Raw genomic sequence first — 26,416 nt, forward strand, 5'->3', positions numbered from 1 at the left:
AAATTGTCCTTGTATTCAGTTTTATCCTGTTCATGATCTTCAGGAACTGATACCTTGTTTAGAGCTGCCTGGTTCTCTACTCTGCTTTGCTAATGTCTTTTAAGCCAGACTAAAACAAGCTTAAAGTGAAAGAGGCCTCAGCATGAAATGGGTGTGATATAAAAGATATAAAACCTGTCAACATGTTTCCACCTGTCATGAAATGGGTGTGATATAAAAGATATAAAACCTGTCAACATGTTTTCACTTGTTTCCATGTTTTGTTTCGTTGTCTGTCTCCCCCTTCTAGACTGTGAGCCCGTTGTTGGGTAGGGACCGTCTCTATATATTGCTGACTTGTACTTCCCAAGTGCTTAGTACAGTGCTCTGCACATAGTAAATGGTCAATAAATATGATGGAATGAATGAATGAAAAGAAGGTACACATATAACCTCCCCAACTGGGGCATTTCTAGGAAATTTTTTCTTGGGTCTTGGTTCGAAAACTATAAAAGATTGGGCAACTATTCCAATAACAACAGGGAGCAGTTTAAAGTCATGTTTTATTTCGATCAGGGATGTAGCTGGAGGGTCCTTTCAGCTGTGAGGTTGAGCTCCCGGCTTAGCCGGACACTCGTTTTCACCTCCGTCCGGTGAGACAATTTACAAGCAAGCTTAATATTGGCAGACCAAATTTACAAGCAAAAGAAAAAATAATAATAAAAGAAATTAGGGATATCTAAAGCCAATAAACTGTGGTTTTCCACGTTCCTTTCAACAGGGGGTGGCACTCAGACTGTAAAGCAGCTGAATTATCGATTTAAAAACATCTACGGTGACCGTGACCTAGCTTGGACAACGCAGAGGTGGCGGAACCGAATGTTCCCTGGGGCTCTAGACTTTCATCAGTTCATTCTTGCCGCTGCCAGTCACTCCTGGGTGGCGAAAGCGTCACCTCACACCATGCCCAGGATGCGCGCGACCCACCAGTTGCAGGGCATGATGACCCTGCAGGCCGAGCGGCAGCCTTGGTAGTTGTAGGGCCAGGGAAAATAGCCTCCGAGTGGCTCACAGATCCTCTGACACTGGGTGTAGCTCCGCTGGCATTCGATGCAGCAGATGCCTTCGTGGTCCAGCCTGGGGTCAAAGGTCATGCCTTCGCCTTCTAGCTGCTGGGAAAACAAAAAAGGATTAGAGATGGCAAGCTCCTTTTAGGCAGGAGGCACGTCTACTGACTCTTGTATTCTTCCAAGTGCTTAGTACAGTGCTTTGCACAATAAGTACTCAAATACCAGTGATTGACGTTGGGGCTTCTGGTCATCTGTGCGAGGGTGATTTTAGAACAGGATCCTGAATTGGTCTTTGTGGGGCAGATGATTCTCCCAATGTCTTTATTTAAAAAAAAAAAAAACCTATTTGTCCACTCAAAATCTCAAAAAAAAAAAAGTCAGGAATTGCATTGCCTCAAGGAATCTGGCTGTGCCCTCTTCTATATCCCAGCACAACAAGGGGCAGTTTGAAAGGCCCAGGTAGCACAGTGCTCACGAACCACCTCGGTTCTATTACGACCACTTCGGTGGCAAAGCCGGGCCTGGAATCCCAACCCAGAAGCCTCTGTCACCAAGACTTTAATAAGGTCTTTTTTCAATTTTACGCTTTTATCCCATTCAATGCTGGCTTCTTAAGTGCTGTAATTAAAGGATACTACTAGTCTAGCCAGCATATAAGTAAAAGGATGTTGAGTAGGTCTGCTGAATAAATAGAACAGCCCTCTCGACATCCATTATTAAGCACAATTCACCCACTGCAGGCAGCAGTACCTCTACAGCTTCTGATGGAAACTGAATCTTGGGAGTGGGACAGGATCTCAAGAGATCATCATGTCCATCCCTCTGCCTCCAGACAAGCCCTCATTGTCAATCAATTAATCAGTGGTATTTGCTCAGCACCTACCGTGGGCTGAGCACTACAGAATAATCAGTCAATCAGTCTTATTTATTGAGTGCCTACTGTGGGTAGAGAACTGTACTAGGCATTTGGGAGAGTACAGTACAACAGGGTTGGTATAAAGTATTTGGAAAACAGCAGAAGACATCCTTACCCCCAAGGAGTTCACAGTCTAGCAGGGGAGATAGACAAAATAATTTACAAAACAGAAATACATAATATATAATAGCATATGTAATACGAAGCAGCATGGCCTATTGGGCAGAGAGTCAGAAGGACCTGGGGTCTAATCCCGGCTCCTCCACTTGTCTGCAGTGTGACCTTGGGCAAGTCACAACTTCTCTATGCCTTGGTTACCTCACCTGTAAAATGGGGACGAAAACCGTGAGCCCAATGTAGGACATGGTCCGTGTCCAACCTGATTAGGTTGTATCTACCCCAGGGCTTAGTTCAGTGCCTGGCCCATGGTAAGTGCTTAAATACCATAAACAACAACAACATGTAAGACTATTTGTATAAAAGTGTAATGTACAAATTTTCCCTATTTTAAAGCCTCACTGTGGTATGACCTCATGACTGCTACTTCTACCTCCTTAGGAGTTTTGGCACAGATGGACCTGTGTCTGCCCTAGAACAACCCCTGTTAGAATTATTATGTCTTCCAACTGTATTGTACTCTCCAAGCACTTAGTACCGTGCTTTGCCCAAAGGAATTGCTCAATCAATAACCTATATCAAGGCATCTGGCAAGAGCCCACCATTTTTTTCTCCAGGTTAAGAAGCCCCCAAACCCTTTAACCCTTTTTAGAGGTTCCATTGTTCAACACTTTAATCATTTTTATTTTTCTGTTCTGCATTTGCTTTGATTTCTCCACATCCTTCTTACTGTAATAATAATAATAATGATGATATTTGTTAATCGCTATGTCCCAGGCACTACTGTAAAGCATAAAACAAACCTGGTACTTCCTGGGCCGAAAATCAGGGGTCCAGACAGGCATAGGCTTAGCCCCAGGACCAAAGAGTTTGCACCACTTGGGTCTGAACTCAATTCCAAGGGTATCTGCCAAGAAATCCTGTTGGTCTACCTTCACAACATTTCTAGAGCTCACCCTTTCCTCTCCATGAAAACTGTTACCACCCTGATCCAAGCATTCATCATTTCCCATCTTGACTACTGCCTCAGGCTCCTTGCTGACCTTCCTACATCATATCTCTCTCCTCTCCAGTCACTACTTCACTTTTCTGCCCAGATCATTTTTCTGAAAAACCATTCAGTCCATATTTCCTGCTTCCCCAAATCTCCAATGGTTGCCCATCCACCTTCGCATTAAACAGACTCTTCTCACCTTTGGCTTAAAAGCGCTTAGCTCTCTCCCTCCTACCTCACTGATTTCCTACTAGGATCCAACTCTGTTCCTCTAACATCAGCCTACTCTCTGTAACTCAATCTCGTATATCTCTCCACCGATCCCTCACCTTTTGCCTGGAACTCCTTCCCTCTTCATATCTGACAGTCCACCATTCTCCCCACCTTCAAAACCCTCCTAAAATCCATTTTCTCCAAGAAGCCTTCCCAGACTAAGCCTTTTATTTCCTCTAGCCACCCTCCACTCTGCATCGACTATGACTTGACTGTGTAGCCCTTAAGGACCTTGAAACTCACCCCATCCTCACAATACTTACGAAGTCATTCTTCTACTCCACTATTTTCCCTATCCCTCATCTATTTTAATGTCCGTCTTCCCCTGTAGACTGTAAGCCCTTTGTAGGTAATACAACTTAGGGATAGATCACCCAACATCCTTAACTGTGTGGATGGCTATCCTGAGGGTAATCATCACCAGGTTTTCCAAGCATCCTGTTGCTGCACTGTACTAAGCACTTGGGAGAGTGCAATGCAACAGACTTAGCAGGCACGTTCCCCGCCCACAACGAGCTTGCGGTTTAGAGAGGACGACAGACATTAATATAAAGAAGTATTATAAAATTGGAAGATATGACGTCAGCAAGACCAATTTAGAATAGCAATGGCCTGGTCTTCTCTAAGTGTGCCTAACCTCAGTGATGCTAAATTATGTCATCCATAGCCAGTAGGAGATATTTCAGAGTAACGATGAAACCCGAGACAGTTCAGAAACCATTCCCTTCAGGTTCGTGAACTGAGCTCTCAGGCTGTTGCTAGCATCACGTGGCACTCACATGGTAAGGATTCTCCGGGTTGAAGGGCTCAGTGTCCTCCTGTACCTCAGGCCGGGTGTCATTGGCCAGTGTCCGAGGACTTGGGCTGCCCCGGGGCCCGCTGCTGACTCTTCTCCTTGTGGCTTGACGGGTTTTCCTTTTGGCTCCTCTTCTCTCCCTCTGGTTTTCTGCAAGGAGTCATGACAGGAAAGCATTCCAACCTTTCCTAGTTTGATTTCAGCCCACCTGTCTCGGAGAGTTCAAGCACGCATCTGCCTGGAGGCAGGGAGGCTGACTGAATGATCTATCAGGATTTCTGCTGGATGGAGAGAACTTTTCCTTTCCAGCCGAGCCGCGTGGGCATGATGGATCTCCCTGCTGATTCACAAAAACTGGCGAAAGCACTTCCCCGCAGATTCCCTGCCCCACTGGCCAGCCCCCAGCAGCCCGTAGTCTTGCTCCAGGGCTGAGCTTCGAGAGGAATGACAAGAGGTGATAACCCTTCCAGTTCTTGACCCGCCTCCAGACATCCCAGGGCCTCAGCCTGGAATCCTCTAAGCCCATGGGACACTTCAGAAATATCGGGGACCAGCTGTACCTGGCCTGAGCCTCTGTTATGGGAAGTCCTGCTTCAAGGAACAGACCCTACCAGTCAACCCAGAAACTCCTGGGGACTCGGGGGGGCTGGATCCTGTCGGCTCTGAGATGTTTCCCAGCAGCCTCAGCCAGCCCTTCCTCCAGTGGACCGAGGGCCTAGTGGAAAAAGCACAGGCCTAGGAGTCAGAGGACCTGGGTTCTAATCCTGGCTTCACCATTTACCCGCTGTGGGACCTTGAGCAAGTTACTTAACTCTCTGTGCCTTAGTTCCCTCACCTGCAAAATGGGGATGTTACCTGTCCTTCCTTCTTTTTAGACTAAGAGTCCCATATAGGACCTGATTATCATGAATCTACCTCAGTGCTTCACATACCGTAAGCGCTTAACAAATACCACATTATTAATTATTAAACATTTCAGGGAAAGAAAGAGAATCAGCAATGGATGTGAAGATGCAGTGTACTTGTGAAACGGAAAACTAAATAAGATACTTCAAATCGACCTTGGAAGATTCCTCTCTCACTCTCATTTAAGAGTCAGGTCTCTCCTTTGTCTCCACTTTGTTAACTGAGGAGATCTGGGAATGAACAGCTCCGTTTTGCCCAGCAATCTGATTTACCTTCTTCCCGTCACTTGCACGTTAGGGGGACTCGAAGAACAAATTCCAATTCGGAGGAGTCATTTATATTTCACAGTGAAAATATTACCTTTCGGATGTGTTGGTTTAAGCCAGAAAACTGGAAGATCTTCACAGAGTTCTAAGATTTTAGAACTCAGAAAGCTGTTATCCTTCACGGGCTGGTCGGCAGCCACCCAGATAAGAGAATTTTCTTCAAATTTAGCCGGCATGATTTTACCTTCCTGTAAGAAGGCAAAACAAAATACATTTTCAGTTTGGTAGACAGGATGATGGGGCATATTCCTATCCAAACTTGGGATGCTTAGGACTTATGCGAGGGATGAGTGAGCCTCAGGACTTGTGCTAGTCATGAGACAGTGTGAATGGCCCTGAGCAAGCCACTATCACTATAATCAATTCCTTTCCCTAGGTTCTTGGCCCTGAAGATTCAATACCAAGGCTAATCCATCCTGAATATTCAATTATTAATTCATTTTCTTCGTTCTGACATATTAAAGTTACTCTCTGCTCTATTCTTTCTTCCTTAATCCAAGAAATTTATTGAATGCTTCCTGTGTGCAGAGCACAGTACTAAGCACTTGGGAGAGTAGAGTTGGTAGACATGATCTCTGCCCACGGGGAGCTTACAAACTACCTCCCACTGACTCCATTTGGCTGCAGACGAATAGACAAAGGGGACTGTGTCTTTTGCTTCTCGTGTACGCTCCCATGGGCTAAATATAGTGCTCTTTGTAGAACAGATGCTCAATAAATGCCATGGATGATTGATAGGTGCTCTCCTAAAATATTTTATACAGGCTTCCTGTGACATCAGTACTAAAATGTTTTAGAAAAGTCACTTCATTTTGTAACCCATGTAACCTTCAGGTTTCCTTCCTTGTTTCATGCTTATTGATTTTTTGTGATGTCAGGGTAAGAGTAGGAGCTCCCTCTCGCTTCATATCTGATTGACCATCAGTCTCCCCACCTTCAAAGCCTTACTGAAATCCTATCTCCTCCAAAGGGCCTTTCCCAAGACCTCATTTCCCTTACATGTCACTCTTGCACTTGAATTTGTACCCTTTCACCCCTTGATATTCACCCCTTCCTCAGCATTTCTGATCATAACTGTAATTTATTTTAATGTCTGTCTCCCCCTCTAGGCTGTAAGCTCCTTGTGGGCAGGGAACCTGCCGAGCAACTCTCTTTATATTGTACTTTCCCAAGCACTTAGTACAGTACCATATACACAGTAAGCACTCAATAAATATGACTGATTACTTGATTAATCTGATGATTGTGATTAAAAGTATATGGAAATCCCTTTAATTTTTTTTGGAAACAAGAACTCTCCAGGACTTTGGTTTTTATCTTCAAAGCGACGGAGAGAAAAGTGCAAGTAATGGGTTCTTTAATGTTTTAGTTTTAAGTACTAGTTAACATAACTATCCTAACAGTAGCCAAACACATTTCCAATATCTCTAGTACCAAGCACACCAGTAGGTTTTCGGAGTTAGACTCTGGATTTTCCTCTGTAGTAAATTGCTGAGGGAAGTCAATCAATCAATCAATCGTATTTATTGAGCGCTTACTATGTGCAGAGCACTGTACTAAGCGCTTGGGAAGTACAAATTGGCAACACATAGAGACAGTCCCTACCCAACAGTGGGCTCACAGTCTAAAAGGGGGAGACAGAGAACAGAACCAAACATACCAACAAAATAAAATAAATAGGATAAATAGGATGTCGGATAACCCAGGAGACAAATTTATTTTTGCCAAGTTTTCTCCTGTCTTTTGTTGATTCATCTGCAGGAGATTTGAGTCATGAAACACTCCATTCTTTACGTTGAGTTAAAGTGGGACCTCATTTACCTTTTCTCCCTTGGGCTTGGAGCAGAATTTAAAAAATACTCGATGTTACTTTAGCAAGCCGATATTATCCATTAATCCAGTGGTTTATTTTAAACGTAAATGGCTCTAACTTAGCCCTTTGGTTATATTATCTTTATGAGGAGCAATTTTTTTTTTACACAGAGCTGATGAAATTTGCTAGAAGAGCACATGGTTTCACCACATCTGAATCCAAAATCTTGGGAAGCAAAACTGAGGTTCATGTTTTTATAAATGCATTCCACTGGAAAGGAATAGGCCTAACAGACATGTTCAGTGCAATTACTTTGACACACAACCCACTTAGAATACATGGCTAGGACCAAAGGGTCGGCTCTTATCCCATATAACCTGGGGGATGAGATAGAATTAGGTTTCCTAAAGTACCAGCTACTTTATTCCTCTTAGCTCCTGGAAAATATTGCATTCTGAAGGAAGAGGTTTTGCCCCTCCGCTTTTTTAACAGCTAAAAAGACAGTCTAATTTCCAAGTGTTTTTCTCGCGGCCTCTCCTCCCTCCCTTTGTGCATCCCGCCCGACTTCCCTCACAGCCCTGCGCCTCCGGGACCAGCGAGGCTGAGCACAGTCCCTGGGTAGACTCACTCCCCTTGGTGAGGTGGAAGCAAAAAAAAAAGGAATTTCCAGCATTGCCCTTTGAGGATTTGGTTAGCGAACCCGTGACAGGGCAGGTGGCCGATCCCCCCACACCGGGACCACACCGCAGTTTAACACCAAGCGGTTAAAAATCTCTGGGAGCGAGTACCCCCTTTTAACAAATCCAACCTACCAGATCAGAGGAGATGCTCTCCTTGGCCACCATGTCCACATCAGGGATACGAGCTTTCACCTGGGCTTTGATATAGCATTTTTCTCCTCCGGCAAAGCGGATCCCCGTGAGGCCCTACAAAATAGAAATCTGGAGGTTAGTCCTCTCCGATGGAACCCTCTCAGTCCGCAGTCAGACAAATCAACCAAGACAACGTTTTCCCAAGTTCTGAGTGTATAAACCATCCTAATGTGACGAGGAGCCCCCTCCAAGTACACTCAGTTCTGCCAGAGCATGAGTTTCTGCTGCCCGTTTCGGTACGCTAACATGAGCGAGTTTGGGTAGCGCACATTGCGGTGTTCGAAGAAATGATTTGTGTGCCTGTATATAGCTTCGGATCCGGCGAGTACGATAGTGTAACACTGGGGCTTTGCAAGAACACAACCCTTGTGTTACAGGAGAACTGGATGTGGGGATGATCGTTGACAATTTGGAATGGCTTGAATTTGAACTGGCTTCTCTCCTGGAGAAGCAGTATGGCGTAGTGGAGGGAGCACTGGCCTGAGAGTCAGAAAGACCAAGCTCTGCCAGTTGTTTGCTGTGTGACCTTGGGCAAATCACTTAACTTCTCTGTGCCTCAGTTACCTCATCTGTAAAATGGGGATTGAGACTAGGAGCCCCGTGGGGGACAGGGACTATGTCCAACCTAATTTGCCAGTATCCACCCCAGTGCTTAGGACAGTGCCTGGCACATAGGAGGCACATAGGATTAGGAGCCCCTTGAGAACCAGGTCCAGCTCACAACTGGTTTTCAGGAAATCACCCCAGAGCTAAGGACAGTGTTGTGCACATTGTTAGCACTTAATGGATATTAGCAGTAATAGTCAAACCTTGTTTTCCCAAGGCTTCCCTGAACACTTCCACTTTCCCCTCTCTCATCCTCAGACATTGTGTTCCCTTTCACCCTCTCCCACATCTGCCTCTCAACGGAGAATTTGAAGCAATGTGGCTTAGTGGGAAGAGCCTGGGCTTGGGAATCAGAGGACTTAGGTTCTAATCCCAGCTCCCCTAAATGTCTGCTGTGAGACCTTGGGCAAGTCACTTAACTTCTCAGTGCTTTAGTTACCTCATCTGTAAAATGGGGTTTGAAAGTGGGACATGGACTGTGTCCAATCTTGTATCTACCCCAGGATTTAGTACAGTGCCTGCCACATAATAGGAGCTTAACAGGTACCATTAAAAAATGTTAAAAGACTACAACTAAGGCCAACTTTCTTACCTAATTTTAGAGGAGCAAATTTTGCAGTTCCTTGTGGGCCAATCTAGAGTCCACTCAAGCATGCTATTTTCTGCCCCAAACTCTTGGACTTTTTGAGAAGAAGTTCTTTTTTTTCAGTATTTGTTAAGCACTTACTATGTGCTAGGCACTGTACTAAGTGCTGGGGTAGATACAAGCTAGTGAGGTTGGACATAGATCATGTCCCATATGGGGTTCACAGTCTTAATCCTCATTTTACAGACGAGGTAATTGAGGCACAGAGAAATTAAGTGACTTACCCTAGATCACACAGCAGACATGTTGTGGAGCTGGGATTAGAACCCAGGTCCTTCTGACTTCTAGGACCATGCTCTATCCACTAGACCACACTGCCACTCTTTTAGCCAGAAAGTGCTACAGGTGGTTTGATTTCTGGAAGTAGGAGAAACGAGGGATGTTAATTTATTCACTTCCTTTCCTTCTTTTCTGAGAGAACAACCTGTGAACAAATTGTCACTTAACAGAGACCAAGATAACAATAAAAACTCATGTAACACTGGGAAGATTTGATTGACAGACTGATTTGGAAAACGTCTTGAACCATAAATGACTGAATCCTTCAAAAGTGTTATATTTACTTACATTCTGGAAATCATGAACTTCAATGGCTTCTTCAGGACCACTTCCTATTTTAAAGGTTTCTAGATTATTCCCAGCATCGATTTCCATTGATCCCTCTTGTATTTTTCCATTTATACTCATGGTATAGTGAACATTATAAATCTGTAATGGAACAGGAGTTACTATTATTCTGTTTAAACCTACAGATACACAAACAAACCTAAAAGGAGAATTCTGTGTAGACTATTATTTTCATTCTGAAGTCCCAAGCTCCTAAATTTAAGATCTATATCTACACATATATAGATATAGCTAGTATATATAGATATACCACACACATACATACACACATATAAATCTTTCAATGATACCATTCTCAAAAAATGATTGGCTTGCCTATTCTCCAGCTGAATGAGAATTGGGGTGGGCAAAAGATCCAGGGGGCTCAGCAAAGCATAGCAAGAATGGCATAATAATAATAATATTTGTTAAGCGCTTACTATATGCAAAGCACTGTTCTAAGCGTTGGGGAGGTTACAAGGTGATCAGGTTGTCCCACGTGGGGCTCACAGTATTAATCCCCATTTTACAGATGAGGTAACTGAGGCCCAGAGAAGTTAAGTGACTTGCCCAAAGTCACACAGCTGACAATTGGCAGAGCCGGGATTTGAACCCATAACCTCTGACTCCAAAGCCTGGGCCCTTTACACTGAGCCACGCTGCTTCAGCATGCTTCGGTGTACCCTCTAAGCATTGGAAATTCATCTCATCTTCCACCCCAAAGCACTTACATACATACCCATAATTTATTTTAATGTCTTTCTCCCCCTCTAAACTACAAGCTCCTTGTGGGCACGGAATATGTCTATCAACTCTTTTGTATTGTACTATTCCAAGAGCGTAATATAGTGTTCTGCACATAATAAGCACTCAAATATGATTTGTAGATTGACTTCCCAAGCGCTTAGTACAGTGCTCTGCACACAGTAAGCACTCAATAAATACGATTGATGATGATGATGACTGGAGTAGTAGGAGTATTAATTGAGGGCCCACTACTTTGTGCAGTGTGCTGTACTAAACCCTTGGGAAGTATAAAGAAGTGACCCCATCTCTGATGATAAGGAGCTCAATCAATCAGTTGATGGTAAATATCTATAATATACCTACAATTCTATTTATCTATTTCAATGGTATTGACACCATCTACTTGTTTTGTTTTGTTGTCTGCCTCCCCCTTCTAGACGGTGAGCCTGTTGTTGGGTAGGGATTGTCTCTATCTGTTGCTGAATTGCACTTTCCAAGCGCTTAGTAGAGTGCTCTGCACACAGTAAGCGCTCAATAAATACGATTGAATGAATTGCAATGAATGAATGGCACTTATTGGGCCCTTACTGTGTGCAGAGCACTGTATTAAGCACTCGGGAGAGTGCAATACAACAGCATTGGTAAGCACATTTCCTGCCCACAATCTAGAGGGGGAGACAGACATCAAAATGAATTATAGATATATAAATGGTGTAGGGCTGAGGGTGGGGTGAATAAAGGGTACAAATCCAAGTGCAAGGGTGACGCAGAAGGGAGAGGGAGTAGGGGAAATGAGGACTTAGTTGGGGAAGGTCTCTTGGAGGAGATGTGATTTTAAAAAGGCTTTGAAGGTGGGGAGAGTGGTGGTCTGTCAGGAAGCGGAAGGGAGTTCCAGGTCAGAGGGAGGACGTGAGCAAGGGTCGATGGCAAGGTAGATGAGATTGAGGTGCATTGAGTAGATCGGTGTTAGAGGAGCAAACTGAATGGGCTAGGTTTTAACAAGAAAACAGCGAGATAAGAGAGGGCAAGCTGATTGAGTGCTTCAAAGCCGATGTTAGGGAGGTGGTTGTTTGATGTGGAGGTGGCTGGGCACCCACTGGAAGTTCTTGAGGAGAAGGGAAACATGGACTGAACTATATTTTTTGGAAAAATGATCAGGGCAGCAGAGTGAAGTCTGGACGGACTGTAAGCTCATTTTGGGGAGGTAACGTGTCTGTACTCTCTCAAGTGCTTAGTACAGTGCTCTGCACACAGCAAGCACTGATTGACTAAGTGGAGAGAGATAGGAGACAGGGAGGTCAGCAAGTAAGCTTAGACTGTAAGCTCATCTCTAGACTGTAAACTCACTGAGGGCAGGGATCATATCTGCCAATTCTGCTGTACTGTATCTCCCAAGGTCTTAGTATAGTGCTCAGCATACAGTCAGTGCTCAATAAATATGATTGATTGAGGCTGATGCAATAATCAAGTCAGGTTTTAAATGCTGGGTTCGACGTAGAAGCGGTTTGGTTGGAGGAGAAGGCAGATTTCAGTGAGGCTGTGAAGGTTGAACCAGCAGGATTTGGTGGTGGATCAAATAAGCAGGCTGAATCAGAGAGAAGAGTGGAGGAAGATAAACATAAAAATACTTACAACTAGAGTGGTCAAAATAAATTGAGGCTTGTCTTGTGCTGTCGAGTTGTTTCCATCCCATAGTTACTCCATGGACACATACATCTCCCCCAGAACGCTCCACCTCCCTCTGCAATCATTCTGGTAGTGTATCCATAGAGTTTTCTTGGTAAAAATACGGAACTGGTTTACCACTGCCTCTTTCCGTGCTGTAAACTTGAGTCTCCACCCTCAACTCTCTCCCCTGCCACTGCAGCCCAGCACTGGTGAGTTTTGACTTGTAGCAGATTGCCTTCCATTCGCTAGGCACTGCCCAAGCTAGGAATGGAATGGGTATGTCTCTGCTTGACTCTAGCCCTGGCTGATGAGAAAAATTTGGCCTGGATTTTCTGGACACCATGTTCTTCCTATTGGTCTAGTTTTCTCCTAGGGATGGTCTTCCATCAATCAATCAGTGCTATGTATTAAGCCCTTACTGTGTTAGGAGCACTGCACTAAGCAACTGGGAGAGTACAACAGACTAGGTAGATGTGAACCCTGCCCTCAAGGAGCTTACAATCTAGTGAGGGAGACAGCCATTAAGAGACTATGTCTAATTCCTCCTTGTCTACTCTCTCAGTGGTTAGTACAGTGCTCTGCACACAGTATATGCTTAATAAATACTATTACTACTATTACTAAAAAAATTACAGAAGGGTATAAGGGTATGTACATAAGTTCTGGGGGTGGGGCGTCAAAGTGCTTAAGGGGTAAGATCCAAGTGCATAGCCAATGCAAAAGAGAGGACAAATAGGGAAGGTAAGTGAGGGGTTAGCTCATGGAAAGCTTCTTAGAGGAGATGTGATTTCAGTGGGGCTTTGAAGATGGGGAGAGTGGTAGTCTGTCCGATATGAGACAGGAGGGAACTCCAGACCAGAGGAAGGACATAGGTCATAGGTCAGCAACAAGGCTGACAAAATTAAGGTACAGTGAGTAGGTGGGTGTTAGAGGAGCAAAGTATGTGGGTTGGGTTGCAGTGAGAGATTAACAAGGGAAGGTAGGAGGGGGAGAATTGACTGAGTGTCTTAAAGCTGATGGTTAGGAGTTTTGGTCTGATGAAACTTTTTATTAGAAAAATCATCTGGGCAGTGGAGTGAAGTATGGACTGGAGAGAAGAGAGACAGGAGGCAGGGAAGACTGCGAGGATAAGTTAAAGTGGGTTAGGATAAGTGCTTTGGATCAATGTACTAGTAATTTGGTTGGAGAGGAAGAAGTGGACTCTAGAAATGTTGCAAAGGTAGAACTGACAGGGTTTAACAAAAGGCTGAATATGTGGGTTGAATGACAGAGATGAGCTGAGGACCATACCAAGGTTACAGGCTTATGAGAGTGGGAGGAAGGTGGTGTTCTCTAGAATGATGGGGAAATCTGGGGGAAGACAGAGTTTGAGAGGGAAGATGAACTCTGTTTTGGACATGAACAATTTGAGGGTGTCAGTGGGACAGTCAAGAAAAGCCATCCTGAAGCAGGAGGAATGGCGAGACAGCAGAGAAGGAAAGAGGTAAGAGTTGGAGGGGTAGATTTGAGAACTGTCTGAATAGAGATGATAGCTAAAGCCACAGGATCAAGTAAGCTCAAGGGAGTGGGTTTATATGGAGAACAGAAGGGGACCAACAACTGCACCTTGAGGATCCCACACAGTTAGAGGGTGGGAGGAAGAGGAGGAGTCTGTGAAAGACTCTGAGAAGGAGTAGCTAGGGAGATAGGAGGAGAATCAGGAAAGGAGAGTGTCAGTGAACCCAAAGCATTTTTTTTTAAGTTTGGCTCATCAGGGTACCCCGAGTCTCAGACCAAACAAGGTTAAGATTTGGAACTAGAGTCTCCGTTGAAGCAGAAAGCCACCAGAGTCCTGAGTTGGAAGAAAACTGGTCACCTTCAAGTTTAGGGTGATTCCCTAGGTGGGCATCCTTGATTTCCTATGACTGCTACTTATTTAGCACTTAGTATATGCCAAGCACTCGAGAAAATTCAAGATAATCGGATCGGATATAGGCACTGTCCCACCGAGGGCTCATAAGGAGAGCAAGTAACTCATCTCCATTAGGCAGATGAGGCACAGAGAAGTTTAAGTGACTGTCCAAGGTCAAGCAGCAAACCAGGAATAGAGCTGGGATTAGAATCCAGACCTCCTGACTCAGTCCTATGCTCTTTCCACTGGGCCATGCTGCCTCCTCACTAGACTTGTCCCTACAATAGTAAAGTGGTACAAAGTTTAGACCGTGAACCTGTGAGGAACAGTGACATTTCTATTCTGTTTACCTCGATTTATCCCAGAGTTTAACACGATGCAACCTAAGATTTATGTCTACCTACAGATGAATACATGGTTAGTGATATAATAATCCAATATTGAAGCTTAAGAGCAACGGTACTGGACTAGAGAAATAGGAAGAGGAGCCTACTAGTTTCTACCTTGACTTTTATTCAAGTTTCAGGCATAGAAGGCTGGAGCTAGCTCTTTATGGATTTGAGCTCCTCATCTTCTTTCCCCTGTTCTCTCTGCCCAACTCTTGCCTCCAAGGCACTCAACATTCCCTTCAAACCCACTGAAGATGGCAGAGGTTGCCAAAACAGGAGCCGGTGCCCAAAAGCAGCATGGCTGCTTGGAGAAGGGGACAACAGTTGGCAAGGCTTTGGAGAGGGAGGAGGGTGGGAGAGCAGGCCAAAGGTCATGTGCTCATAGAGAGACAAGTCTCTTGGCTTCCAAAGAGGAAGTGAGTCCTTCCATCAACGCTCAGCACAGTGCCTGGCACATAGTAAGTGCTTAAACAAGTAAAAATACCATCATGCCAGAGTGAACTCTCCCTTTCCTGCCTGGCCTCTCCATTTCATCCCCTCATGGATGTCAGGGTGAAAGCATTTCTGATAAGGGGGTCTGTGGGTGAGGGGAGCCTGGGAGGGGCAAAGAGTTGAGGAGGATGAGACAATGAAGGAAAGGACAGAGCATCAGTGGGTGAGAGGAAAAGGATACGATGTCTGGGGAAGGAGGGTGAGTACCTACTGGAGCAATGAAACAGGCTGGGTCCACCCCTGGTGCAGGGATGGTAGGCAGGGAAGTGAAGAGATGGGAAAAGCAGAAGGTGCGGGGATGGAAGGGAGTCGGGTAAACAGTGGTGGGTGGGCTCAGACTCAAGAGTTGGCTGGAGCTGGGGTGGATGGGCTAGATGCAAAACGCTCCCTCGGCACCTGTCCACTGCCCTTCTCCCTTCATCTGTTCTGTCCATGAGCCAGTTGGTTCACCAGCATTTTCATCTGGAAAAACCGGGCCCGCTCAGAAACCTGGGCAGGACTGCCTGGCTCAGGCCAAGTCTTCATAATAGGCTCAGACACAAGCAACTAATGAGGAGCTCTGAGAGTGCTGTGCATCTTCATCTCACAGCAGTGGCAGTTCCAAAACCACCATGGAGTGCGGAATATCATCTGCTCTTCCTCACTGCATCCCAGCTCAGGCTCTTTGTTCTTCCCAAGCAAAACTTCTAACTGATCCTTGCTCTCGACTCCCCACTTCTCTGACCCATTGCTCCAGTCTTTGACTTCACCTGGGATATCTCCCTGCACAGAACAGCCAAATTAGGCCTCTCCTTCAAAGCCGCCTAAAAAGGCAGCTCCTACATGAGAAATTTCCTTCCCCTCTGCCTTCAAACATGCCCACGTCTCTCCCATCCTAAAAAACCCCTCTCTTGACCCCACCTCACCTTCTAGTTATCGCTCTATCTCCCTCCTACCATTCCTTTCCAAGCTCCTTGAACAAGTCATCTACATGCGCTGCCTCGAATTCCTCAATGCCAACTCTCTCCTTGACCCCCTCCAATCTGGCTTCAGTCCCCTACATTCCACGGAAACTGCCCTCTCAAAGGGCACCAATGACCTCCTGCTTGCCAAATACAACGGCTCCTACTCTATCCTAATCCTCCTCGACCTCTCAGCTGCCTTCGACACTGTGGACCACCCCCTTCTCCTCAACACGCTATCCAACCTTGGCTTCACAGACTCCGTCCTCTCCTGATTCTCCTCTTATCTCTCCGGCCATTCATTCTCAGTCTCTTTTGCAGGCTCCTCCTCCCCCTCCCATCCCCTTACTGTAGGGGTTCATCAAGGTTCAGTTCTTGGTCCCCTTTTGTTCTCGATCTACACTCACTCCTTTGGTGACCTCATTCACTCCCACGGCTTCAACTATCATCTCTACGCTGCTGATACCCAAATCTACATCTCTGCCCCTGCTCTCTCTCCCTCCCTCCAGGCTCGCATCTCCTCCTGCCTTCAGGACATCTCCATTTGGATGTCTGCCCGCCACCTAAAACTCAACATGTCCAAGACTGAACTTCTTGTCTTCCCTCCCAAACCCTGCCCTCTCCCTGACTTTCCCATCACTGTTGACGGCACTACCATCCTTCCCGTTTTACAAGCCCGCAACCTTGGTGTCATCCTCGACTCCGCTCTCTCGTTCACCCCTCACATCCAAGCCATCACCAAAACCTGCCGGTCTCACCTCCGCAACATTGCCAAGATCTGCCCTTTTCTCTCCATCCAAACCACTACCCTGCTCGTTCAAGCTCTCATCCTATCCCGTCTGGACTACTGCATCAGCCTTCTCTCTGATCTCCCATCCTCGTGTCTCTCCCCACTTCAATCCATACTTCATGCTGCTGCCCGGGTTGTCTTTGTCCAGAAACGCTCTGGGCATGTTAGTCCCCTCCTCAAAAATCTCCAGTGGCTACCAATCAACCTACGCATCAGGCAGAAACTCCTCACCCTCGGCTTCAAGGCTCTCCATCTCCACCTCGCCCCCTCCTATCTCACCTCCCTTCTCTCCTTCCAAAGCCCAGCCTGCACCCTCCGCTCCTCTGCTGCTAATCTCCTCACCGTGCCTCGTTCTTGCCTGTCCCGCCATCGACTCCCAGCCCACGTCCTCCCCCTGGCCTGGAATGCCTTCCCTCTGCACATCCGCCAAGCTAGCTCTCTTCCTCCCTTCAAGGCCCTACTGAGAGCTCACCTCCTTCAGGAGGCCTCCCCATACTGAGCCCCCTCCTTCCTCTCCCCCTCCTGCCCCTCCCCATTCCCCCCGCCTTACCTCCTTCCCCTCCCCACAGCACCTGTATATATGTATATATGTTTGTACGTATTTATTACTCTATTTTATTTGTACATGCTTATTCTATTTATTTTATTTTGTTAATATGTTTTGTTTTGTTGTCTGTCTCCCCCTTCTAGACTGTGAGCCCACTGTTGTGTAGGGACCATCTCTATATGTTGCCAACTTGTACTTCCCAAGTGCTTAGTACAGTGCTCTGCACACAGTTAGTGCTCAATAAATACGATTAAATAAATGAATGAAAATTCCTCTGTCATGCCATTTCATCAGCTTCCTCAGCAATCCTGTACTCATCTCTTTATTTGTGATATATTTTGTCAGCTGTGTCTACCATGTATGCCTATTCCCTCATTCTTAACTCATTCCTTCATTTATGGATACTGTCTTTCCCTGATATTCTGTAACAGCTCCCTGAAGGCAAGGTCTGCTTTTTTTTTCAAACTTCTTTTTCATAGTCCCCAAAACCTAGTACAGTCTTTTGCACACAACTAAGGTGTTCATTCTGATTTGTTGATATTCATATTACGTCTGATCCTGATGGGGTTTAAGCAAGCTTCCTGCAGGCTGACAGGCAGCAAGGCTATTTACTAATAAATGCAGCCCAGTGTATTTGTAAAAACTGTGGCTGAAAACTGCGGATCTTACAAAACCTGAAAGCGCTTTCCCATACCCATTCCTTCTGTCTGATAAATTCTATAGTAGTGGCAACTACAGACCTTAAGGAAATCCTCCTCAATACTATTAGGGATATTCCCAAGGGACAGGACTCTAGAGCACATTAGTGAATGTTTCCCTCCTCCAGTGTGGATGTTCCATACCTGTATAAAATAGCTCAAGAACCATAGATGGCTGCAATGGTAGGCTTGCATGAAAATCTAGTCAGGGCACTGTCTTTCTATTTCTTCTAGGCCGACATGCTAGGTTGAAGGCCAGGCATTAATGCTCATTTAAATAAATGCACTGCCCTGTGCCTGTGTAGAAGTGGGCCCAAATGAATCCGCCTTGACAATACAAACCCAAGCTTTTTATACTTTAGTGATTCATATATGTGGAGAAATTATTTAATATGATGCTTCTTCTTTCCTATTTTTAATCACATACTTATTGTAAATGTTTTTGAATAAATAGCATCTGGCATTGGTTTTAAAATGCAGCACAACAAAACGGGGTGCATAATGAAAGCCACAGCTATTCTTCCATTCTAATGTGGCCTGAAGTTGTTTATATTTAAAATATTTGATTTTTCAAGTAAATTATATTTTAAATATAAACGCCCCAATAAGGAAAGCAGCATAAACCCAATATCACTCATGAAAGTGTAACATGGAAATCAATCTCCATCCAGATTCTTTCTCTGCCTATTGTCAAAATAAATCCTGAATATGGTTTCCTGTCATCGTTTTAAATTAGAATATAACAGTCTTCAAAAGCAGAAAAGGAGCTGTGTAAGAAGGATGCAGGAAAGCAATTTTGATTTTACAAAAGCATGTGCCTAAATTCCAAAGGGCCTCCTAAGCTAATTTGCTACTATCTGGTAGGTAATCTGCTTTAGGGTTTTTAGTGGGGGAAAAAAAAAGTACTTTGTATAGATGATATGACATGCAAATGGCTGAATTGCTTTCTGTGCCATTTTCTCTAACTCCTGGAATTTGCTCATACAAATTAAATTTCCTGATGGTAGAGAGAAATAACAGATCATTTGAGGCCAATTTATTTTAAAGGAGTCTTTTTAGTGTGCTCTTGGGATGGACTTTTCCCCATTACCACTGGAAATCAGCCCCCTCTGGCACTGTCGAAAGTTTAGAGACAGACTGGCCCTTTAACGTACAAAGGTGAAAGCCAACATATCTTAAAGAATGCCTGAGAACCCCAGCGCAAGAAGTTGGAAACCATTTAAGGCTTCTCCTACAAATCCATAATGTTTTCTCTTTGGCTTAGTCACACAGAAGGCGGGGTACTGACTTGAAGACAAGCCTGTAACTCAAACCATCCCAAAGCCGGGCGATCTAGTGGGAAGGGCCCAGAACTGAGAATAGGGAGACTTGGGTTCCAATCTCAACTCCGCCACTCACCAGCTGTGAGGCTTTCGGCAAATAGCTTCTTTCGGCCTCAGTGTCCTCATCTGTAAAATGGGGCCGAACAACCTGTTTGTCCCAAATGATAACTTCTCTCGGCCTCAGTTTCCTCATCTGTAAAATGAGGCCTGGAAGCATGTTCGCCTTCTCCTTCGACTCTGAATGCCATGTGGCACAGCGACCGTATCCAACTTGATAATCTTGCATCTGCCCTGGCTCTCAGTACAATGCTTGGTACATAATGAGCCTTTGACACTGAGAACCCATCCCCTTCTCCTCAACACATTATCCAACTTTGGCATCACAGACTCCATCCTCTCCTGGTTCTCCTCTTATCTCTCTGGCCGTACATTTTCAGACTCCTTTGGAGGCTCCTCCTCCCCCTCCCATTCCCTTATTTTAGGGGTTCCTCAAGGGTCAGTTCTTGGTCCCCTTCTGTTCTCCATCTATACTCACCCCCTTTTGGAACTCATTCGCTCCCACGGCTTCAACTATCATCTCTATGCAGATGACACCCAAATTACATCTCGTCCCCTGTTCTCTCTCCCTCCCTCCAGGCTCGTATCTCCTCCCGCCTCCACCTAGATATCTGCCCGCCACCTAAAGCTCAACAAGTCCAAGACTGAGCTCCTTATCTTTCCTCCCAAACCCTGCCCTTTCCCTGACTTTCCCATCACTGTTGACGGCACTACCATCCTTCCAGTCTCACAAGCCCGCAACCTTGGTGTCATCCTCCACTCTGCTCTCTCATTCACTCCACATATCCAATCTGTCACCAAAACCTGACGGTCTCACCTTCACAACATCGCCAAGATCTGCCCTTTCCTCTCCAACCAAACCGTTGCCTTGTTGGTTCAATCTCTCATCCTATCCCGACTGGATTACTGCATCGGCCTGCTTTCTGATCTCTCATCCTCCTGTCTCTCCCCGCTTCAGTCTATTCTTCACTCTGCTGCCCGGATTTTCTTTGCACAGAAACGCTCTGGGCATGTTACTCCCCTCCTCAAAAATTCCAGTGGTTGCCTATCAACCTTCGAATCAAGCAAGAACTCCTCACTCGGCTTCAAAGCTCTCCATCACCTCATCCCCTCCTACCTCACCTCTCTTCTCTCCTTCTACAGTCCAACCCCCACCCTCCGCTCCTCTGCCGCTAACCTCCTCACCGTGCCTCGTTCTTGCCTGTCCCGCCATCGAACCCTGGCCCACATCCTCCTCCTGGCCTGGAATGCCCTCCCTCCACACATCTGCCAAACTAGCTCTCTTCCTCCCTTCAAAGCCCTACTGAGAGCTCACCTCCTCCAGGATGCATTCCCAGACTGAGCCCCCCTCCCTTTTCCTCTCCTCCTCCTCCACTCCCCATCACCCCCTCCCTCTGCGCTTCCCCCTTCTCTAGTGTTGAGTACTCAAGTGTTGCCCACAACACTTGTGTATATTTGTACATATTTATTACTCTATTTTATTAATGATGTATATGTAGCTATAATTCCATTTACCTATTCTGATGGTATTTACACCTGTCTACTTGTTTTATTTTGTTGTCTGTCTCCCCCATCTAGGCTGTGAGCCCGTTGTTGGGTAGGGACTGTCTCTATATGTTGCCGACTTGTACTTCCCAAGTGCTTAGTACCGTGCTCTGCATACAGTAAGTGCTCGATAAATACGACTGAGTGACTAATGAGCACTTAACGTATACCGTGACTTTAATTGTAGTTATCGTCCAGTTGGCTGCTGTGGGTTCTTGGTGCTGCTGCTCCCAGCCCCCCTTTCCTGAGGGTCTTACCTCTGGATTCCCCCCTCCATCATCAACAAACACACATACATCCTGTTGTTGGGTAGGGACCATCTCTATTTGTTGCCAACTTGTACTTCCCAAGCGCTTAGTATGGTGCTCTACACACAGTAAGCACTCCATAAATATGATTGAATGAATGAATACATACATACCAACCCCCCATTCGGGTTGCCTGTGTCTCCAGTTTGCTTAGGATAAGGGGGGGGGCATGACAGGGAGAGGTCGTCTCCAAAGGCTGGTGAGAAGGGGCAGCTCCGCTGGCCACAGTGGCCACTGGCAGCTACAGAGCTGCCCCCACCAATCCCCCCGCCTCAGGCCATGAGCCCGTTGTTGGGTAGGGGCCGTCCCTATCTGTTAACGATTTGTAATAATAATAATAACAACAATGGCACTTATTAAGCGCTTACTATGTGCAAAGCACCGTTCGAAGTGCTGGGGTGGTTACAAGGTGATCAGGTTGTCCCACATGGGGCTCACACTCTTAATTCCCATTTTACAGATGAGGTCACTGGGGCCCAGAGAAGTGAAGTGACTTGCCCAAAGTCACCCAGCTGACAAGTGGAAGAGCCGGGATTTGAACCCGTGACCTCTGACTCCAAAGCCCGTACTCTTTCCACTGAGCCACGCTGCTTCTCTTTGTCCTTCCCCAGCGCTCAGTCCAGTGCTCTGCACACAGTGGGTGCTGAATCAATACGATTGGATGAATGACTGAATGAAGCACCCGGCCTGCCCCCCCCGGGGCAGTGGCTGCGGGGCGAAGGACAGGGTTTGGGCCTCGCCCGGGTGTCTTTCCCAGCTATTAGTGCAGGGCTCTCCCCCTCCTCCCCTTCCCTATCCCCTCCCCCCAGCACCTGTGTATATATATATATATATATATATATATATATATATATAATGTTTGTACGTATTTATTACTCTATTTATTTTATTTGTACATATTTATTCTATTTATTTTATTTTGTTAATATGTTTTTTTGTTGTCTGTCTCTCCCTTCTAGACTGTGAGCCCGCTGTTGGATAGGGACCGTCTCTATACGTTGCCAACTTGTACTTCCCAAGCGCTTAGTCCAGTGCTCTGCACACAGTAAGCGCTCAATAAATACGACTGAATGACTGCATGAATGAATGAAGGGTAGGGACCGCCTCTATATGTTGCCAGCTTGTACTTCCCAAGCGCTTAGTCCAGTGCTCTGCACACAGTAAGCGCTCAATAAATACGATTGAATGAATGCATGAATGAATGAAGGGTAGAGACCGTCTCTATATGTTGCCAACTTGTACTTCCCAAGCGCTTAGTCCAGTGCTCTGCACACAGTAAGCGCTCAATAAATACAATTGAATGAATGCATGAATGAATGAAGGGTAGGGACCGTCTCTATCTGTTGCCAACTTGTATTTCCCAAGCGCTTAGTCCAGTGCTCTGCACATAGTAAGCGCTCAATAAACACGATTGAATGAATGAAGGGTAGGGACCGTCTCTATATGTTGCCAACTTGTACTTCCCAAGCCCTTAGTCCAGTGCTGTGCACATAGTAAGCGCTCAATAAATACGATTGAATGAATGAAGGGTAGGGACCGTCTCTATATGTTGCCGACTTGTACTTCCCAAGCGCTTAGTCCAGTGCTCTGCACACAGTAAGGGCTCAATAAATACGATTGAATGAATGAAGGGTAGGGACCGTCTCTATATGTTGCCGACTTGTACTTCCCAAGCGCAGAAGCAGCTTGGCTCAGTGGAAAGAGCCCGGGCTTTGGAGTCAGAGGTCATGGATTCGAATCCCGACTCCGCCACATGTCTGCTGTGTGGCCTTGGGCAAGTCACTTAACTTCTCTGAGCCTCAGTTCCCTCATCTGGAAAATGGGGATTAAGACTGTGAGCCCCGCATGGGACAACATGATTACCTTGCATCCTCCCCAGCGCTTAGAACAGTGCTTTGCATATAGTAAGCGCTTAACAAATGCCATCATCATCATAGTAAGCGCTCAATAAATATGATTGAATGAATGAATGTTGGGTAGGGACCGTCTCTATATGTTGCCAACTTGTACTTCCCAAGCGCTTAGTCCAGTGCTCTGCACACAGTAAGCGCTCAACAAATACGATTGAATGAATGAACGAATGAAGGACAGGGACCGTCTCTATATGTTGCCAACTTGTACTTCCCAAGCGCTCAGCCCAGTGCTCTGCACACAGTAAGGGCTCAATAAATACGATTGAATGAATGAAGGGTAGGGACCGTCCCTATATGTTGCCAACTTGTACTTCCCAAGCGCTTAGTCCAGTGCTGTGTACACAGTAAGCGCTCAATAAATACGATTGAATGAATGAATGAATGAACGAATGAAGGGCAGGGACCGTCTCTATATGTTGCCAACTTGTACTTCCCAAGCGCTCAGCCCAGTGCTCTGCACACAGTAAGCGCTCAATACGTACGATTGAATGAATGAATGTTGGGTAGGGACCGTCTCTATATGTTGCCAACTTGTACTTCCCAAGCGCTTAGTCCAGTGCTGTGTACACAGTAAGCGCTCAATAAATACGACTGAATGACTGCATGAATGAATGAAGGGTAGGGACCGTCTCTATATGTTGCCGACTTGTACTTCCCAAGCGCTCAGTCCAGTGCTCTGCACACAGTAAGCGCTCAATAAATACGATTGAATGAATGAAGGGTAGGGACCGTCCCTATATGTTGCCAACTTGTACTTCCCAAGCGCTTAGTCCAGTGCTGTGTACACAGTAAGCGCTCAATAAATACGACTGAATGACTGCATGAATGAATGAAGGACAGGGACCGTCTCTATACGTTGCCAACTTGTACTTCCCAAGCGCTTAGTCCAGTGCTCTGCACGCAGTAAGCGCTCAATACGATTGAATGAATGAAGGGGAGGGACCGTCTCTATATGTTGCCAACTTGTACTTCCCAAAGCCCTTAGTCCAGTGTTCTATTTATTACTCTATTTATTTATTTATTTATTTATTTTACTTGTACATTTCTATCCTACTTATTTTATTTTGTTGGTATGTTTGGTTCTGTTCTCTGTCTCCCCCTTTTAGACTGTGAGCCCACTGTTGGGTAGGGACCGTCTCTATGTGATGCCAATTTGTACTTCCCAAGCGCTTAGTACAGTGCTCTGCACATAGTAAGCGCTCAATAAATACGATTGATTGATTGATTGATTGATTCTGCACATAGTAAGTGCTCAATAAATACGATTGAATGAATGAAGGGTAGGGACCGTCTCTATAGGTTGCCGACTTGTACTTCCCAAGCGCTTAGTCCAGTGCTCTGCACACAGTAAGCGCTCAATAAATACGATTGAATGAATGAATGAATGAATGAACGAATGAAGGGCAGGGACCGTCTCTATATGTTGCCGACTTGTACTTCCCAAGCGCTCAGTCCAGTGCTCTGCACACAGTAAACGCTCAATCAATACGATTGAATGAATGAAGGGTAGGGACCGTCTCTCTAGGTTGCCGACTTGTACTTCCCAAGCGCTCAGTCCAGTGCTCTGCACACAGTGAGCGCTCCATCAATACGACTGAATGCACGACTAAGGGGTGGGGGGGGGGGGGGCGAAGGAATCCGACAGGAGAGCAGGAGTACTCACGTGCTTGTCGTTGCCCTTCCAGAAGTAGAAGGCTCCGATGGCCCCGAAGAGGAGGAGCAGCGCCCCGGAGATGAGGACCACGGCGCCGGCCCGCAGCAGCCGGCGGCCCGGGCCCGGCCTGGACGGGGGCCGCCCGCCCACCGCCACCGCCGCCGATGGGTAGGCCTAAGCGGGCAGCAGGGGGGGGGGGGGGCACGGCTCACCCCCTGGACCCCCTCCCACCAGCACGGTGCCCCCCTCGGTGCCCCCCAGCCCCCGCTGCCCCCCACCCGGGCCCCCCCCGCGCTGCCCACGGGGTGGAGGGGGTCGGGGCTGGGATGGTTATGTTGCCAACTTTGTTGCCAACTTGTCCTTCCCAACCGCTCAGTCCAGTGCTCTGCACACAGTAAGCGCTCAATCAATACGACTGAATGACTGAATGTTGCAGAGGGACCGCCTCTATGTGTTGCCGACTTGTCCTTCCCAAGCGCTCAGTCCAGCGCTCTGCAATCAATCAATATCAGTCATATTTATTGAGCGCTTACTATGTGCAGAGCACTGGACTAAGCGCTTGGGAAGTACAAATTGGCAACGTAGAGAGACAGTCCCTACCCAACAGTGGGCTCACAGTCTAAAAGGGGGAGACAGAGAACAAAACCAAACCTACTAACAAAATAAAATCAATAGCTATGTACAAGTAAAATAAATAAATAAATAAATAGAGTAATAAATAGGTACAAACATATATACATATATACAGGCGCTGTGGGGAAGGGAAGGAGGTAAGATGGGGGGATGGAGAGGGGGACGAGGGGGAGAGGAAGGAAGGGGCTCCGTCTGGGAAGGCCTCCCGGAGGAGGTGAGCTCTCAGCAGGGCCTTGAAGGGAGGAAGAGAGCTAGCTTGGCGGATGGGCAGATGGCGGGCAAGCGCTCAATCAATACGATTGATTGAATGAATTTCTAGGCCGGGACCCCGTTGTTGGGCAGGGACCGTTTCTATCTGTTGCTGATTAGGACTTCCCAAGCGCTTAGTCCAGCGCTCTGCACATAGTAGGCGCTCAATCAATACGGTTGATTGAATTAATTTCTAGGCCGTGACCCCGTGGTTGGGCAGGGGACCGTCTCTATCTGTTGCCAACCTGGACTTCCCAAGCGCTTAGTCCAGTGGTCTGCACACAGTAAGCGCTCAATCAATACGATTGATTGATTGATTGATTGATTGATGGACTCACGGGCGGATGGCAGCGCTCCAGGGGGTCGGGCCCTGCCAGGGCGATGGGCACCTTGTCCGAGCCGTCGGCCATGGCAGCGCGGGAGGAGGCGGGAGGCTGGCTCTCCCAGCTTTGAGACAGCTTGGGAATTTCTACAACACTCACAGTCCCGTCCCATTCCCTCCCTCCCTCCCTCATTTCCCCGGCCCCTTTCCGTCCCTCCTCCCCGCCCCCTGCCCTCCCGGAGCCATTCATTCAATCAGCCTAGTCCTATTTATTGAGCGCTTACCGCGTGCAGAGCACTGGACTGAGCGCTTGGGAACCAATCAATCAAT

General features: G+C 46.4%; 1 protein-coding gene across 1 annotated transcript; it reads right to left on the reverse strand.

The window, feature by feature from the left end:
• Positions 1-545: 545 nt before the first annotated feature.
• On the reverse strand, positions 546-26,174 carry CNMD (chondromodulin). The gene is made up of 7 exons (XM_038762869.1): positions 26,103-26,174; positions 24,892-25,056; positions 9,882-10,022; positions 8,003-8,116; positions 5,412-5,565; positions 4,129-4,295; positions 546-1,151 (listed from the first exon to the last, which is right to left on the reverse strand). The coding sequence occupies exons 1-7, from the start codon at positions 26,172-26,174 to the stop codon at positions 936-938; spliced, it is 1,029 nt and encodes a 342-aa protein (XP_038618797.1). The 3' UTR covers positions 546-935.
• Between the last annotated feature and the right edge of the window lie 242 nt (positions 26,175-26,416).

Source organism: Tachyglossus aculeatus, chromosome 2, assembly GCF_015852505.1.
Source record: "Tachyglossus aculeatus isolate mTacAcu1 chromosome 2, mTacAcu1.pri, whole genome shotgun sequence".
In the NCBI taxonomy this organism is placed as follows: domain Eukaryota; kingdom Metazoa; phylum Chordata; class Mammalia; order Monotremata; family Tachyglossidae; genus Tachyglossus; species Tachyglossus aculeatus.

Coding starts and splice junctions, on each gene's coding strand:
- CNMD (XM_038762869.1), bottom strand. CDS start 26,174: ATGGCCGACGGCTCGGACAAGGTGCCCATCGCCCTGGCAGGGCCCGAC. Junction 25,057..26,102: donor TGGAGCGCTGCCATCCGCCC/GTGAGTCCATCA, acceptor CTGCCCGCTTAG/GCCTACCCATCGGCGGCGGT. Junction 10,023..24,891: donor GGAAGGGCAACGACAAGCAC/GTGAGTACTCCT, acceptor GTTCCATTACAG/ATTTATAATGTTCACTATAC.